Source organism: Drosophila subpulchrella, chromosome 3L (assembly GCF_014743375.2).
Source record: "Drosophila subpulchrella strain 33 F10 #4 breed RU33 chromosome 3L, RU_Dsub_v1.1 Primary Assembly, whole genome shotgun sequence".
NCBI classification, from domain to species: domain Eukaryota; kingdom Metazoa; phylum Arthropoda; class Insecta; order Diptera; family Drosophilidae; genus Drosophila; species Drosophila subpulchrella.
In genome coordinates, this window is record NC_050612.1 from 19,738,617 (window position 1) to 19,754,215 (window position 15,599).

The 15,599-nt window shown below is 45.0% G+C and overlaps 3 protein-coding genes across 7 annotated transcripts; 1 reads left to right on the plus strand and 2 right to left on the minus strand.

The window, feature by feature from the left end:
• Positions 1–233: 233 nt before the first annotated feature.
• LOC119553806 (coiled-coil domain-containing protein 181) lies at positions 234–2,075 on the plus strand. The gene is made up of 2 exons (XM_037864426.1): positions 234–503; positions 562–2,075. Exons 1-2 carry the CDS (start codon positions 437–439, stop codon positions 1,992–1,994), a joined length of 1,500 nt encoding a protein of 499 aa, XP_037720354.1. The 5' UTR covers positions 234–436; the 3' UTR covers positions 1,995–2,075.
• LOC119553805 (FACT complex subunit spt16) lies at positions 1,998–6,651 on the minus strand. Of its 2 annotated transcripts, XM_037864423.1 has the most exons (9): positions 6,464–6,651; positions 6,066–6,329; positions 5,702–6,001; positions 4,460–5,637; positions 3,537–4,403; positions 3,210–3,472; positions 2,992–3,145; positions 2,777–2,893; positions 1,998–2,347 (listed from the first exon to the last, which is right to left on the minus strand). In XM_037864423.1, the coding sequence occupies exons 1-9, from the start codon at positions 6,530–6,532 to the stop codon at positions 2,191–2,193; spliced, it is 3,369 nt and encodes a 1,122-aa protein (XP_037720351.1). In that variant the 5' UTR covers positions 6,533–6,651; the 3' UTR covers positions 1,998–2,190. The 2 variants fall into 2 exon arrangements, with proteins under 2 accessions (XP_037720351.1, XP_037720352.1); XM_037864424.1 differs by lacking the exon at positions 2,777–2,893 and having other exon boundaries at positions 6,464–6,650.
• A 280-nt stretch (positions 6,652–6,931) lies between these two features.
• Positions 6,932–15,572, minus strand: LOC119553895 (carbohydrate sulfotransferase 11). 4 transcript variants are annotated; one of them, XM_037864564.1, is made up of 9 exons: positions 15,526–15,572; positions 13,551–13,975; positions 9,613–9,813; positions 9,166–9,313; positions 9,034–9,100; positions 8,346–8,490; positions 8,110–8,265; positions 7,327–7,664; positions 6,932–7,172 (listed from the first exon to the last, which is right to left on the minus strand). In XM_037864564.1, the coding sequence occupies exons 2-9, from the start codon at positions 13,692–13,694 to the stop codon at positions 7,079–7,081; spliced, it is 1,293 nt and encodes a 430-aa protein (XP_037720492.1). In that variant the 5' UTR covers positions 13,695–13,975; positions 15,526–15,572; the 3' UTR covers positions 6,932–7,078. The 4 variants fall into 4 exon arrangements, with proteins under 4 accessions (XP_037720492.1, XP_037720491.1, XP_037720490.1 ...); XM_037864563.1 differs by having other exon boundaries at positions 9,613–9,816; XM_037864562.1 differs by having other exon boundaries at positions 9,613–9,831.
• Positions 15,573–15,599: the final 27 nt, after the last annotated feature.

Genomic DNA, 15,599 nt, shown 5'->3' on the forward strand with positions numbered 1-15,599 from the left:
TTAGGTATAAACTTCTGTATATTATACATTTTCCATCTTATATTAAATCTAAAATAAATACTTGAGCAAATAAGGTACATTTCAGCTCAAACCCCTTATGGCCAACCCAAAACTGGTACCTTTCCCATCGACGACTTTCCAGATAGACAATTTGTCACCGCGCATCGATCAAACACGGGACATCCGAGTGGCCTGGCAACGGGCGCCATTGAAACCAGGATGGCAGGCCATAACCGCAGGGGAGCGGAGTGGAGCCGCTAATGTCTGGAGTGCACATCCAAGTTCATTAGTCTCGGATGGGTGCGGAAAAACTGCTCGACACGAAATGGAAAGTTTTGGCGAAGTTTCCCGCTGGTGAATCGTCGTCGTCGTAAATCGCAGTGCGAAAAGCAGAAGGAGGGTCTTCTAAAAATATCCCGGCACTCGAAGGCAATCGATGTGCCCGCAGCTGGCAGAGATGGGCGAACGCGAGCCGGAGTCGGACGAGGACTGCGAGGTGTATTGTAAGTCGATCCCTGTAAGTCGCCAGCGACATGTCCCTACTTATGGATTACTCCGCAGTCCTGAAGCCAGTCAACGAGTACAACATTGTGGATAGGATCAAGGAGGCCAACAAGGAGCTCTTCGCGCCGGATGGCGAGGCTTCGAATGGCAACGGCAAGGTGACCAAGGTGAAGTTCGCCCTCAATCTGGAGGATTATGAGCCCTCGGATCAGCAGAAGGACCCGAGCCCCAGTCCGCCGGATGAGTTGCTGGAGCAGTTGACGCAGCTGAAGCTGAAGCCCATTGCAGAGGAGGAGCCACCAGCAGCAGCTCCAGAAGTGCCCAAGGTGGTAGAGGAGCCACCCCCGGCGGAGGAACCAGAAGTAGAGGAGGTGGAGGAGGAGATATGCGAGGAAATCCTGGACATAAGTGAGGTTCCCCCACAAGAGCCTGCGGTCCCAGAAACCATTCCCATAGAGGATGAGGACGAGGACGAAGACGACTTCTCCGGCGTGGATGAGGCAGATCTGGATGATGATTCTCCCGCAAAGGATTCCCCCACTCCCGCCTCCCAACTGAGGCAGAGCACCTTCGACCAGGATGACTCCGATCAGAAGAGCCTAACCAATCTGCTAACAGAGTCCGATTGCGAGGAGGAGGAGCGCACTTTGAACGAGGCTCGTCAGAAGTTGAGGGACGCCTACAAGAATCTGTACAAAACGCTAGATTCCAAGCAGCAGGCCACCATCGACAGGTTGACGGGAGCAGAGGTTGAAGTTCCACTTCCGGCGCCTATGGCTGCTCCAGCCGAAGCCGCCGCTGACGAGGAGGATGACCTGTCCATCATCGTGGCCAGTTATATTCCCAATGACTTCGAGCTCAACGAGCAGAGCATTTACTACAAGAAGGAGGAGTCCGATGACGTCAAGGGATCCTGCACCACATGTCCCAAGGCTACATCCAAAACCTTCTTTTCCTCGCGCAGCTTCAGCTTTCGACGTCGCTCCAAACCCACGCCGACGCTATCCTCTGCTGCCTCTACGACATCGCCCTCCATCCGGATGAACTACAAGATATGCTGCGAGCACCGGCATTCGATTCAGGGCAAGTTACCCCGGTACACGGGCTACATGTCCGAGTACGGGCTGACTGCCCAGCAACTTCAGCGCCGGGATCAGCAGCTGCGGCGGAAGCAGCGCTTCTCCATGGAGCAGACCATCAACCGCAACGAGCAGGAGCTGAAGAAGATGCAGGACAACGAGCGGGCCTTCACCACCTGGCTGAAGAACAAGATGCGCTATCCGATCAACAAGACGCGCAACATGTTTGATGCGCACAAGAGGCGGGGCAGTGTGGCCGCCGCCGGAAGTCCCCGCCAGCACCATCCGCAAGCGCATCCAAATCTTCACCAGGAGCAAGAGCAGCGCGGAGGACGTCGGAGGCGTCGACACGACAGCGGGGAGGTGGAGGTGCACGCCTTTCGACACCTCCTTGGCAGCTGGAACAAGTAGTAGTAATGTAGTTCTTACATTAGTTTATTACATAAATGTATATCGTATTATATTTAATTTGTAATACAACTTTTGAAGCGCGAAAAATGAGTGGGCGGGGATCGGAGTGGGCGGGTCTTTTAACAGATAGACAATGATAACAGGAGAGCTAGATTACGATCCGAGTGTCGCTCAAGAAGGTTCGAGGAAACTCCCTCTAATGACGCGACTTCTTCGACTTGTGGCCATTGTCGCGACTGTCCTCGCGCGAGCGTTTACGATCCTTGTCCTTGCTGCTGCTCTTGTGTCCGGACGACGAGGAGGAATGATGCTTGTCCCGGCTGTGGTACTTATCCTTGGACGACTTCGATGGGCTTTAAAGACAGGAGTTAAGGAAAGAGTTAGACAAAGTCTTTAAGGGAACAGAATTGTGGTAACAAAATTTTGAGCAAGCAGAAGTGTAATGTCTGTTTGTTGTTAAATAAATTTTGCTGAAATAAAAATCTTCAAATAAAATTTGGAAAACCAAAACCAATCGGAGATCAAATAAAAAAAATATATACATTTTTACAACCGAAAGTCAAAGGGAATTTTGTTGTCCCTAATAAAATCTTGTGAAACCAAAACCTTTAAGTAATCAATTTTAAAATATGAAACTAAATTAGCCCAGAATTTACTTGAAAAACTCATTGAACGATCAATAAAAAGTGTGGAATTTGTGGTGTGTGAAATGATTATGTGGAATGCACTTGCGTTAGGCCTTATGGTTGGGTATTAAGTGTTCGGGGCTTTCGATAACAAACCTAGATGAGCTGCCATGTTTGGAGCTGGAGGATTTTAAATGCGAAGAGGAGGAGGAGGAGTTCGACTTATGCTTTTTACTGTGCGACGACGATCGAGCCTCCTCGCGGTCGCGGCGACTGTGTTGGGTGTAAAATGGGGTAATTGATATAGATAAAACGGCGGAAATCTGGGATAGTCACACTTCTAGGGTGGACGATTGGATCGGTGCTCATACCTGTGCTTTGAACTCTTGCCGTGCTTCTTGGACTCGAATTTGCCGTTGCGTGGTTTGTCGTCGGTGGCGTAATCGTGGTTGCGGTCCTCCTCGGCGGCCTCGCGCTCCAGATCGGACCAGTCCTTGCCGGATTCCTCATCAGAACCAAGGTCCTCTGGAAAAATCGAGCCAAAAAATGTTAGAAACAATAATGAATGGAGATTGGTTACGTGTTATACCATCGCTTTCTTCGCTGTCTTCCGATGCCTCTGAATACTCGGAATCTTCGTCCGACTCCTCATCCGATTCGGCATCTGTGGGGTTGTAGGCCTCGTCCTCTTCGGACTCGGCTGTTTCGTTCTCGCCCTCGCTGCCCGACTCCGGGTCCAGGAAAGTCCAGCCGCCTTGGTCGAAGAATCCCTCGGGATCGTCTGTGATGGTCTTCATGATCTTTTGCCAGTTCAGGGACTGAACACCCTCCGAATAGCGAATGTCGCAGGAGCTAAAGGGTAAAAAGGATTACACATTAACACAAGTCCCATTCAAAAATGAATAAATAAACTTACTTTAGCCATTCCTTGACGTGATCCAGCATGTTCATGGGAATAGCGTTCACCATGGCCACCTTCTTGTTATACTCCTTGAACACGAAGATCATGTCGAAGTTGCGCAGATGGAACTGAACGCGCTCAAAGTGCACCAGCTCTACGTCGTCCAGCGTAATGACGAATGGCGGCCATTCGGTGAGATTCACCAGCGATCCCGAGGTGGGCTGCAGCGTCACCGTGCTGCGGAATGGTGCTCCGGGGAAGCCCAACTCACGGAACGGCGTGTCGAACTCCACGATCGACTTGGTCATTGTTTCCACCTTCTCGCAGAAGCTCTTGAAGGCCGTCTTCAGCTTGTGGCGCAGCTCTCGTTCCGCCTGCTCGGCAGCCAAATCGTCGCGGTCGTGCATGTGCTGGTGCTTGCCCAGATCCGTGGTGATCTCGCCCACCTCCGTGTAGAATTGCACATCCACGTGCTTCTTCTTGCCAAACATGATGGCGTACTTCAGGTGGAAATGCAGTAGAATGATCATCTCGCCGTCGCAGGGTTGGAAGAAGGCGCTCTTGATGTTGTTGTACAGGATGTCCACCTTGTCGCCGCGCACGGAGATGTAGCGGAATCCGTTAGTGTGCGCCTCCAGGCTGCCCGTCATGCGCTTGGTCACGATGTTGGGCCGAATGTACAGATCCTTCAGCTTGGGATTGCCCTTGTTCTGAGACAGAATGAGCGTATCCTGCTTCACAAGGTCCTCCTTCTCCCGTTCCTCCGCCTCGCGGGTTTTGAAGCGCTTCTGAACCTCCTTGATCAGGCGGAAGGCGTTATTCAGATTCGCAGATGGGGCACCCACCTCACCGTGCTCCTTGACGTTGGAGCTGCGGTAGGTGCTGTTGGATAAAATATATTGTTAGTTGTAGTTATAGCAGACGTTTCTATTACTCACACTTCCTTGACGAACGTGGCCTCCGGCTGAGGATAGAGTCCGCCCTCGTTGCGACCCATTGTGGCGCCCGGATGAAAGAAGTTGATTCGCAAATACGTGTATTCACCCTCCACCGACTGCGAGATGTTCTTGATGGTCGATATGTGGAACGGCACCTGGATGCCGAACACGGGCATGATGACGGTCTCGTACTTCTTGTCCACATACAGCTTAAGCTCCTTTACCTCCGGCTCGCGCGGCATCTGGCTGATGGACTTGTAGGAGACGGTGTTCTTGCGCACCTTCTCCACCTCCTTGGAGTTGCCCTGCTTGGCCAGCCGATCCTTGGCGCGCTCGTTCAGCTGCTGGGCCAGCTCGCGCTGGTGCTCCTTCCGCTTCTCCTCCGTGTTGATCTCGTTACGCAGCTTGGACTCCAGCACAGCATTGCGCTTGGATCGACCTAGAATCTCGGTGCCCTGATCCTCCTTCGCGGCCTTCTTGTCATCCACATCCTCCTCGTCACTGTCGTCCTTGATGAAGATGCCCACGTTCTTGATCTTCTTCTTGGACGGGGTCATCACACTGGCCGGGGACTGTTCGCCGACCAGGACAGTGTCACCGATGAAGAGGGCGTAGTTCTTGCCCTCCTTGTCGGTGGCATCGGGATTGGTCAGATTCGAGATGCCCACGTGCAGATTGAAGACCATGTTCTTCTTCAGCAGCGCCTGGCACTTGGGTCCTATGACAATAGAGTTCTCCCGGAACTCCAGGCCCATGGCGAAGCCGAAGCTCTTAGGCAGATTGTCCACCATCTTGGGCTTCTCCTTCTTGACGTACTCCAGCGTCTTCTCGTAGACGTCGCACAGTTTGGTGCCCGGCACCAGTAGCTTGAGGATTTCCTCCTGCACACTTACCAGAAATGTGTAGTTCTCCTGCATGGCCTCGGTGGGATTGACCAGGAAGGTGCGCGAGATATTTGAGCAGTAGGACTTGTAGCGGGCGCCCAGAGAGCAAACGATCACGCCGAAGTGCAGGGGATTCTTGTCCGCCACGGCGGAGAACTTCAGGCTGTAGACGCCTCCCGACTGGATGATGGGTGGATAGGCCATGTCCAGGAGCCTGGGGTCCAGGCCACTGGTGTACTTCTTCTCGCCAATGGCTGTCTCGCAGCCATCTGAGAGCTTGTTGTGCTTGACTTTCTGCGGGGATTAGGAAGTTTGGATGAGCTTAAGGATACTCACTAACTCTTTAGACGGAACTCACCCTATCCGAATCAATAATATCCATGATCTCATCTTTCAAGTACTTGTTGAAAATGTCCATGGACACTAGCGATGCCTTGCGTATGTTGTTGATCTCCGACTCGTCCTTGGGACACATCAGGTAGGCTATGATTGTGCTGATGTCCACATGCTCGAACTTGGAGGCCGTGAGACACTTTTTCCACGCCTCGCTGAACTCGCCGGGGTAGGCGTCCTTGGTGAAGACGCCCAGGCGCTTGCCCTTCTTGGAGTTTTGTAGCGCCTTGATGAGCTTCTCGAAGTTGCCCTGGTCCTTGTCGGTCTTTGGGTGCATAGATCGGAGGGATTAGAGCGGTTTATAGCCTAAGAGATGACCAGCAACTCACCCGATCCCTGACTAACAGCTTGATTTCAGGAAAACCCTCCTCGGTGATGTTTTGTGTCTGCTTCAGGAACTCTATTTTCTTCTTGCTGGTGAGGAAGTATATGGCATCCGAGGCAAACACGGAGATGGTGTCCGTCAGCTCGTAGCCGAGGAGCCACAGCTGCAGGGCCATGGACTTGGAGTACAGCACGTCCTCCTCGACGCCCACCACGCTCATGATGCAGTCCAGATTGCTGAGGGCGTCATCGTGCCCGATGCTGGGTGCCTTTTTGGAAGACAAAGAGGCTGAGATAAGGTTTGCTGGACTATTTCACCACGCCTGCCAATGCGCCATTGGCGCGGGGCTCCTGGGGTCAGGCAAACCGGAGATTGGCATCGCCGACCGGCGGACGCACTCACCCTCCACTCTGTGTACAGGCGCTTCACGCGGCGCACGAACGCCTCCTTGTCCAGCACAAAGCTCGACATCTTGTCGCGGGTCAGTGGTTGGCTGTCGTTGCAGTTGAACTTAATAAATATAAAATAATCAAGAATTGCAAAATTCCACCGGATAAAAAAATTGTGGCGCGGCGAAGAAGAAGAAGAGCAGGCGTCAGCGTGAGCGGGGAAATACTGATTTTGCAAATACCAGAAATACACCGGAAACATACCGAAAACAGTCCGAACGGTCAGGCTGGAAAAATGGGTGGGTGTATCGGCTGTAAGGAGGTTGTACTCGCTATTAGAGTAGGGTGTATCCGTTTTTGCACAACACTGAGAAAAACGGTTCATATAAATTAAAAAATTTCTATTGAATAGACGAACAGAAGTAGATAGAAGTACCATTTCAAATTAGGCCAGAGATTTAAGAGAAAGACAGAGGCAACGTTTCGTTTAAATATAGTTAAGTTTATTATTGTTTTCCTTCAGTATTATCAACATTTGCAATTACGTACTGTGACGGCTAATATGTGAGTTCGTTGAACTTGATTCATTGGTTTTTTAGCAAAGTCTAAGAGTTCCGGGGCCGGGTTACTACTTTGTACCCGCCGCCGGACTTTCAGCCTCATCCGGCCGGGCCACCTGCAGATACTCCTGGATGTCGTAGTCGAACAGCTCAAAGTCGTATCTGTGGGATATTGTATTTTAAAAGTATATTTCAAATGTATTTCAATAGAGGTGTCTAAAAGTAGGCAGTTAAATAATTTGATTCCCTATTTTCTATGGATTCATTTACTGCAGACACTATATACAATATGCTTTATAATACTAAGGGAACCCACTTGTAATACTCGTAAAGCTCCAGCATTTCCTGACGCGTCAGTTGCGCGTAAAACTGCTGCTGCAGCTCGTGCGTCTTGCGGCCCTTGCCCATGTTGCGCCACACGGGCGCTATCACCCGCTTCAGGCCAGTCTTTTCGATTAGATATAATTGATCCTCCGCCAGCGACTCGAACTTCAGTATCATGTCGAACCGGATGAGGCAGGGTGTGCAGAAGGAGGTGGCCGCCACGAAGTGCATGTCGATGAAGCTGCCGCGCTTCACCTGGTCGAGCAGCCAGTGCACAAATTCGGGGAATGATGGGAACTTTGTGTTGGCGGCACGGGCAGCTAGAGAGGGCTTTGGGAACAACAAAATATTAAATAGTTTTAGTGTAAAAAAAAAAAAATGTTCATAAATATTATATATCCTTAAAACACACTTTTCTAGTTCCTGTTATTTCAAAAGTAATTCAGTTCAATATTCCTATATTCAATATGATAAATTTGTATTTTTCAAAGAAAAAAAGAACTGAGGTTCATTAAAAAGAACAGCTTTTTGGCATATTCAATCTGCATACTTAAGTAATAATACTTTCAAATTAAAGTGGGAAAGCTGATAGCCAATTTATTTCCAACCTTTAAAAACGAAAGTAAACATTTAATCAATCAAAACATTTAATTTTAAATAGAAAAGTCTATTACTTGTAGGTTCTCCCGATATCCATGGCGTATACTTGATATTTATAGACATTTTATGGGTAATAATATCAAGTATACGCAAGGCGTTACAGCCGAAGACTCACCTTCTTGCGATAGTTGCGCACAATGCTGCGGCCCAACTTGTCGTGGAAGGAGTAGGGCAGGGCGAACACCATCTTGTCCCGATAGGCACTCAACAGCCGCTCGAAGGGATCGCGTGCGATGATGAAGGTCAGCGAGTAGTTCTGCGCCTCACGCAGCTGTTGCCCCCGAAATAGAACCAAACAAATTGAATTGTAATTGGATAGGATGGAGTTAGCACTCCTTTCACACCACCCACCTCGTCGAGCGTCACCCGGGGATAGCGCTCCCTGGCCAGATTGAGGAGAATCTTTTTGGTTTTGCGCAAGTAAGCGGGTGAGTAGCCGGCCAGGACATTGAAGTTGAACATCCAGGACGAGGAGGCTGCCTTAAAGACATTGCACCTAAACAGAAAGAAATAAATTATTGTAGAAAATATGATAAATATTTATGATAATGTTTTAAAATTATAATTAAACTAAAATTTATTTATTACTACCCTTAAAATAAAAGGATTTATAATTCCTTTTTGTTTGAAGGTTTTACTAAAATTTTGGCAGCTTAAAAATCATAATAAAATGTAAATATTAATTTATAAATGGAAATTATATTTAAGATAATATTTTATTAGGCTTACTGATGTAGTTTATTAATTTTAAGCAAAATAATTGTTTGTACGTATGCATTGTATTAATTTTTAGTAGGTTAAAAATGATTAAATATAAAATTACTATTTATTAGAAACCATGTTATTGGTCTAACTAAAGATATATATTTATGGTTAATATTGTTATAAACAAAATTAATAAATAAATTACAGAAATCTTAGCGAATCGGTTTATTAGTTAGGAAACAATATCTATTTTTTGCCCCACAAGTTTTATTTTCCCAAAGCAAGTTACAAGCTAAAATGGATTCAATGAAAAGTGAATAAAGTTCACACCCACCAGATAATGTGATACTTTTTGTTGACCAGAAATTCCCACGTGTTCGGGGTGTGCCACGAGTCGTGACCTGTAAGTAAGATTTGGGATAGAGATATGGGATAATGGGATAGCCCAATCCGGAGGCAGACCCACCTAGGACGTCCAGGCCGTAGGCGGAGCACTTGTCCCGCAGCCGCTCCCGGCGCTGGTCCATCCGCTGCTCCACCTGGAGCATTTCCTGCGGCGTGAGCGTCTGCACGGCATACTCGGGGATGAGGGGCAGGAGCGTCTGGTTGCTGTCCTGTGCGAAGGACAAACGGGCGGAAAGGTGAGCCACGGTGAATGCCAGCTGGGTGGTTTCTCGATGGGAATGGGGATGGGTAGAGATGGGGAGTGGGGTGCCCAAATAATGCCCAATGCCCAATGCCAATCAATTTGGCCATCTGAATTTTATTTAGCCTTTGGCTCTGTTTACATCATTAATTATTATACGAGCCTGTTGTGAGTTCAAGTGTTTGTTCTGGTTAGTGGTGTGTGTTTGCTGTGTGTTATGAAGTGTGTGTGGTGTGTGTAGAGTGTTTGTGCGGGTTACATATTTACTTTATCAACATAGCGCCACTTGTTCTTGGTCTTGCCCGTTGCCACGACGGTCAGGTCCTTGTTCTTGTTCTTGTTCAGCAGCAGCACCGGATACCGGACCACCGGATACGGAAGCTGGCCATGTTGCTGCGCCGGCTGCTGATGCGGTGCTTGCTGCTGCTGCTGCGAATGCTGCTGCTGCGACTGCTGCTGCGGCGACTGCTGCTGCACATTAAAGGCCTAGAAAATCAGTTGCAGTTGCGTTTTGGTGGGTAAGGACTTGGACTGGTTTGCTATTTGGGTTAAGAGGCAGGCGGGGATGACGTGGCGTATGCGCAATGTACAAGCATTCGGTCAAGGTCCAAGGTCGCCGCCCCCACACATATCGCATTCCTCTGGCAAGCCTCAATCTCAATATGAATCCCAATTAAAAACCCCAGACGCCAGTGTCAACTGTCATCTGGAAAATGGCCACATGAATCAAGTGGTTGCGGCCACTCTGCGGATAAGTTGGCGTCATCGTGGCAGGCACTTTGCATTTGACTCGCGTTTCCACTTTGCAGTGCTGCCCTACATGACACACTATATATGGAATACGGGGTATATGGTATACCCTTCGAGGGGCGGGGACTTTTACTCGGCGGTTGGGGTCGCAAATAATTCACTGGTACATGAATGCCTCGTTCAGATAAGATTGATTAATGGTCGTCGCTGGGCACTGGGGCTGAATAAAGAATGTGATACTTCTGCTAATGTTTGGGCCCTCATCGGGAAATGACTTGTCTAAACATTTTCGATGCTTTTAGCTTAATTGTTTCGTGCCATTTGCATGGTGTTTGAATTGTTTCTTTAGAAGGTAAGGAATTTACTTTGCGTTTTCATAAGAGACTATTAAAGAAAAGTATTTTTATGAGATGGGAATTTAAATTTATAACCATATTGAATAAGGTACTTTCTCCTTAATTTTGTCTCTCCACATTTTAAAATCCCAATGAAATTATAAAAGAAACCTTGATTTAATATAAGCAACTCAAGCAGTTATAATGTATTATATCAGTTGTTTTAGATACACTATAATAGTTATTATAATGACTATAATCATTGGAGCTCGTTTACAACATATTGTATCATCGATAAAAAAAATGTAGATCTATTGTGCCTCAGGAGAATTTATTACTTGAATATTTTAATAATTTCTTGGTTCTACTAATTTTACAATGTATTATATTTTGCACTTAGAAATACAGAGCGTTGACTATTCTCATATTAGAATGTACCCACAAGCCATTGCCATTTAAAGTGGCGCTACGAGCATGACGTGAACTGTGTGGGATGGTTTGCAATTGTGGGGTTTTAGGCTCTATTAGGGTGAACCAAATTCACAAGCGACGTCGCTACACGTGTGTGGGTATCCGAGGGTGTTTGTGATTCGCATGTGCTTAATTATGCGTGTGTGCCGGCCGAAACAAACAAAAAATACAACGGTTTAACTGGAACACAACACGGCGTATGCGTGTCTTAATGTGCCTTTATTTTATTCTTTTTGTTTTTTTTTTGGCTCTGAATAAGCATGTGTCATTTGGGTAATGTTATGCAAATTAGCAGTGGGCAAGCGCATATTGATTGGGGTGCCAGCCACCAGTGAATCGATATTCTCCGGCCCCCCGTTGATGACTTTTTCATGATGCCACACGCAATTAAGTGTAATTTGTGCGAAAGTTTTCCTTTTTCGCAAGCCATTTGGCCAAGGCCGATGGACGGGCGCCCAAGAGTCTCTGGCGACCACGCAACAACGCTTTGCCAGCAGTCAACACTTGAAAATATGGTACTTCTCAACTATAATTTTTGGGCAAAACTTTAATCAAAAGGGTTCTAAAACTACTTACTTAGGTGTCTAAAAGTATGCAACAATATATTTTTGGTTTAGACTCCAATAAAATCATACCGACATTCTTTGTTTAACTGCATACTTTGAGGCTTATTTATAAATTTATTAAGAACCCTAGATGTTCCTACGATTCTATGTCTTCCTTTAAATAAAAAAATAGACCTAAAATAATTATTTAAGCTGATTATTAAAACGTATATTATATACTCATAAAAAATGTTAAGCCTTGTCTAAAAATTTGAGTTAAAAAAAATATTTTTAATAATAATACCTGTCTATAAGATCAATATTTCATTCATGTGTAAGACCATCTTAATATGCCAATTAGATTATGTAATTAGGCACTCGATATACCAATCTCAACTCAAAAGCACGACGTTTGTAATTTTTCTAGTTGTGTAATCGGATTAGGCCGGGCCCAAAGGGTTGTCCGGGCCAAAAGGGGCGTGGCCGGGGGCGTTCTACCAGCTTATGTGATTATAAGCCAAGAACGCTTTCCGTACGTCCGCATGTCGGCGTGTATGTGTTTTTGTGCAATTGGTGTGACTCTGAAATATTCCGTCTTTAGGTGGCATTTGCTCAATTTCAAGCACAAATAGGCGATAAAGCCGGCAAAAGCCCGCCGCTAATTTCGAATTAATTTGCACCCAATCAAGCGTACACATAATACCCAGCAAGCCAGTTCGAATAGTGCAGTCCCGGGTTCAGTTCCCCGATTCCCCGGTGAGAATTGAGGCGATAAACGTGCAATACCCAAGTGTGAGAGGCGAAACTGAGAAATATGCTAAAATCTCTGAAGAACTTGTATAAACAAATAAATAACAACAAGATGAGTGCCCCGATCGCAGCTATTCATCGTGTATTTATGGGCGATAGCCGCTAATTTGCGTGTAAGATTTTATTCTCGGCTCTTTCCAAATGCCCTTCACACAATTTGTTTATAGAATTAAAAAGATTATTCAGATTGCCAGCTGATTAGTTTGTTGATTCGCCTGGCATTTTATGGTAATTCATTTTAATTGCTTTTTTGTTCGTTTCTGGTTAGTGGGGTTTGGCTTTTTAGCTGCCCCCTCCGATGGCCTGAAACCGAAACAGAGTCGGGCAATCGATGGCCTGCAATTTGTTTGTTGTCAGGCGATGAGGGGTGGGCGGGGCAGGCGGTTGGGCGGCAACTACAAGCGAGTGTATCTACAGCCAAGTGCACTGAGACAATCTAGGGTAGCTTTGGCAATATAAAGATTTTTAAACAATTTTAATTTATAAAATAATAAAGTATTATTAAACTATGTGTTAATTGAATTGAGCTGTACATAGAAGCATAAACCATGGGTAAGCCATTGCATCAAAAAATTCTTATTTAAAACATTTAGGGATTTTTAAAAATATAGGTATTGAACTCCATAAAATAGTAATAGTTTTTAACATACTTATCATATTATCAAGAAATTGCAATTTATTTACTAGCTCAATATCATGGTTAGGTATAATACTTCCTAAGATTTAAAATCTATGGAAATTATTGCAAATTTTGATATTAAAAAAAGTATTATCTGCAAAAGTTTATGCATTAATTTACATTTTTCACATATAGTACCTTTTTTTATAAATTACTTAAAAGTGTGTATAAAAGTATGCTGTACAAATAAAAATGTAATTTTTCCAGTTGTAAATAATTTGTTGCATACTTTTAAGCAGTTTTACAGATGATGTTAAAATACTAGGGATTGCTTTGGACCTAAATTATGTGTTTAGTGATTTCTACTGAAACATATCTTTCTTTTGATTCTATTAAACCATTTAATATCTCTCTAATAAAATGAAATGTTTAATCATTACTTTATGTTTACTTTAATTATTACTTTAAGTTTATGGGTCGTTAAAGCATTACATGATGGATGGCCGGATGATCGGATTACCCACCCATTTTCTCCCAGTGCACTTGTATAAGCGATTGTTCAGCAGATGTTTGCCCGGCACTCAAAGGGCTCAAGGGAGGGGACTACTACCGGGCATGCTACCTAGTCACCTGGAGCACCACCCATTGCCGCCCACTGGGGGCACCTCCACTCACCTCGAATCCTCGGATCTTCTGCAGCTGCTCGTTCCACACCAGGTAGACCAGCGAGAGGGGCAGGAGCAGCAGGGAGACGGCCGTGAAGATGAGCAAATAGCGCCGGATGGCGCGACAGTTTGCCAGGCTCTTGCTCAATTTCATTTAAACTCGGCTCTATCTGGAACATAGGAACTGATGCGGATTCTCCTCTGTGGCGCTCGCTTCCTGTCTTCTGTGTTCTATGGGGCTGTATTGGATTGTATTGGTGTTATATTGGTTTGATTCGGAATTGATTTTGGATAGACGGCGCGTGTCTGCTATTGATAGTCGTGGGACATTTCCGTTTGCCGCTACGCGTCCGCAAAGTTTGCCTGCATTTGGCGACAGATTTTGTAAGTTCTCATCGTTGTCGACGTCGTGCTGGCTAAATTTAGTTTGCTGTGCTAAATGTTCTTAACCAAAAAGCCAAAAAAAAAAAAAAAGCGAAAGAACAGAAACCGAAAGAAAAGCAAGAGTGGAAACCAAAAATATATTGAGTGAGCTGGGCGGATGACAGTATTTGCTTTATGGTCGAGTGGCTTTCGACCAAAAATTGTGTCACTGCAGTCGGGTTAAAATTTCAGACCAAACAATTGATTCGCTTCCGCTTTTGTTCAGCTTTTTCAGCTCTTTGTATTTTGTTTGTTGGGGGTGTGCTTTTGGGGTCTCTACATTTTTCGGCTGCAAGTCAGGAAGCGAGTGAAGGGAAGTCGTTTATTGATTTTCTGCTCACTTGAAACTCCATTCTCGGCAGTGCAACTCGAGGTGTTTTGTGGAGTTTGTGGGGAAAACAAACCCACATAAATTACTTGGCTCTTCGTCTTGTCTGCCTGCCAACTCTTTGCTTTTAATTTACAATTTCTCTTTTGTTTTCATGGCATTGTTTGGAATGTCTTTTGATTTTCTAATATGAATGCAGATACATTTTTCAAAGAATTCTTTTAAATTTTAAATAGTGATGTCTTTTACCTATACTTACAGCAAACTGTTGACTTTCCCTTTGTTATTTAATTTAATATTGATTTCTTGCTCACTTCAAACTCCTTTTGTAGGCCTTGTAAAACCCCAAAAACACCCCCTATATGTTTCCCTGCTCTTCTTTTTGTCTGTTTATGTTTATAAAGCATGGCATTTCGTTTTCATTTTTTGCCAGCTTTTCAGTTTGCTCTGGTCTTTTTTATTTATTTGATTTTTCACGGCTTTTCTGCTGACCTTAAACTCTATATAAATAAATGGTTCGTGTTAAAGCACTTTCTGTATATTTTGCAGATTTATGGTCTTCTTTATAATTTATTTATAATTTTTTATTTATTTTGATATTCGCCTCTTAGAACATTTTGCTAAATATATGTACACTGAGTCACTAAAAAAAATAAAAAATTCACTTTTGGTAAGGATTTTGTTTAGTGAATAACTTAATCATTTTCCCTTGAAAAATATTTTGTTTATAAATTTGTTTGCTTTTTTATATTTTGCCACTGTTTATGTTCACTTTCTAGTTTTCATTTAATGCCCGATAGCTTTTAAGGTCATCCAACGTATTGTTTGGCAATGTTTTTTCTTTGTCATTTAATTGTTTGTTAATAATTTTACACACACTCGAGCACACAGCAAAACTGGGCAAACAAATGCAAAATGCGGGGCGTAAGAGGCGTATACGTAACGTGCTGTCAATTGCCTTGCTTTATGTGCCCTCTCTCTTCGCTCTCCTCCTCTCTCCCTCTCCTCTCACAACAATAAACAACAAACAACAAACACAGGGGAAGATGGGCCTCCATTAATGGAGGGCGACTTTTTTTTTACTTGTTTGTTATTCAATTGTTTGCCAATTGAGGAAAAGCGCGCAATCAATATCAATTCGCCAGGCGTGCTGTGATTATTATAATAATTTTTTTTTATTTGTTTTCTAATAGAGTTAGGCGGGGGTGTGTGGGCTTGATAGCGAAACACTAACCGTTAGCGTCATCACCGCACAACGCACATTTCACGAGTGAAATCAAATGCGAAATGAGCACAGGCCAAAAGCAG

Coding starts and splice junctions, on each gene's coding strand:
- LOC119553806 (XM_037864426.1), top strand. CDS start 437: ATGTGCCCGCAGCTGGCAGAGATGGGCGAACGCGAGCCGGAGTCGGAC. Junction 504..561: donor CGAGGACTGCGAGGTGTATT/GTAAGTCGATCC, acceptor ATTACTCCGCAG/TCCTGAAGCCAGTCAACGAG.
- LOC119553805 (XM_037864423.1), bottom strand. CDS start 6,532: ATGTCGAGCTTTGTGCTGGACAAGGAGGCGTTCGTGCGCCGCGTGAAG. Junction 3,146..3,209: donor AGACAGCGAAGAAAGCGATG/GTATAACACGTA, acceptor CGATTTTTCCAG/AGGACCTTGGTTCTGATGAG. Junction 2,348..2,776: donor AAACATGGCAGCTCATCTAG/GTTTGTTATCGA, acceptor CTGTCTTTAAAG/CCCATCGAAGTCGTCCAAGG.
- LOC119553895 (XM_037864562.1), bottom strand. CDS start 13,694: ATGAAATTGAGCAAGAGCCTGGCAAACTGTCGCGCCATCCGGCGCTAT. Junction 9,314..9,612: donor AGTGGCGCTATGTTGATAAA/GTAAATATGTAA, acceptor TCCTTCGCACAG/GACAGCAACCAGACGCTCCT. Junction 8,266..8,345: donor CCCGGGTGACGCTCGACGAG/GTGGGTGGTGTG, acceptor CGGGGGCAACAG/CTGCGTGAGGCGCAGAACTA.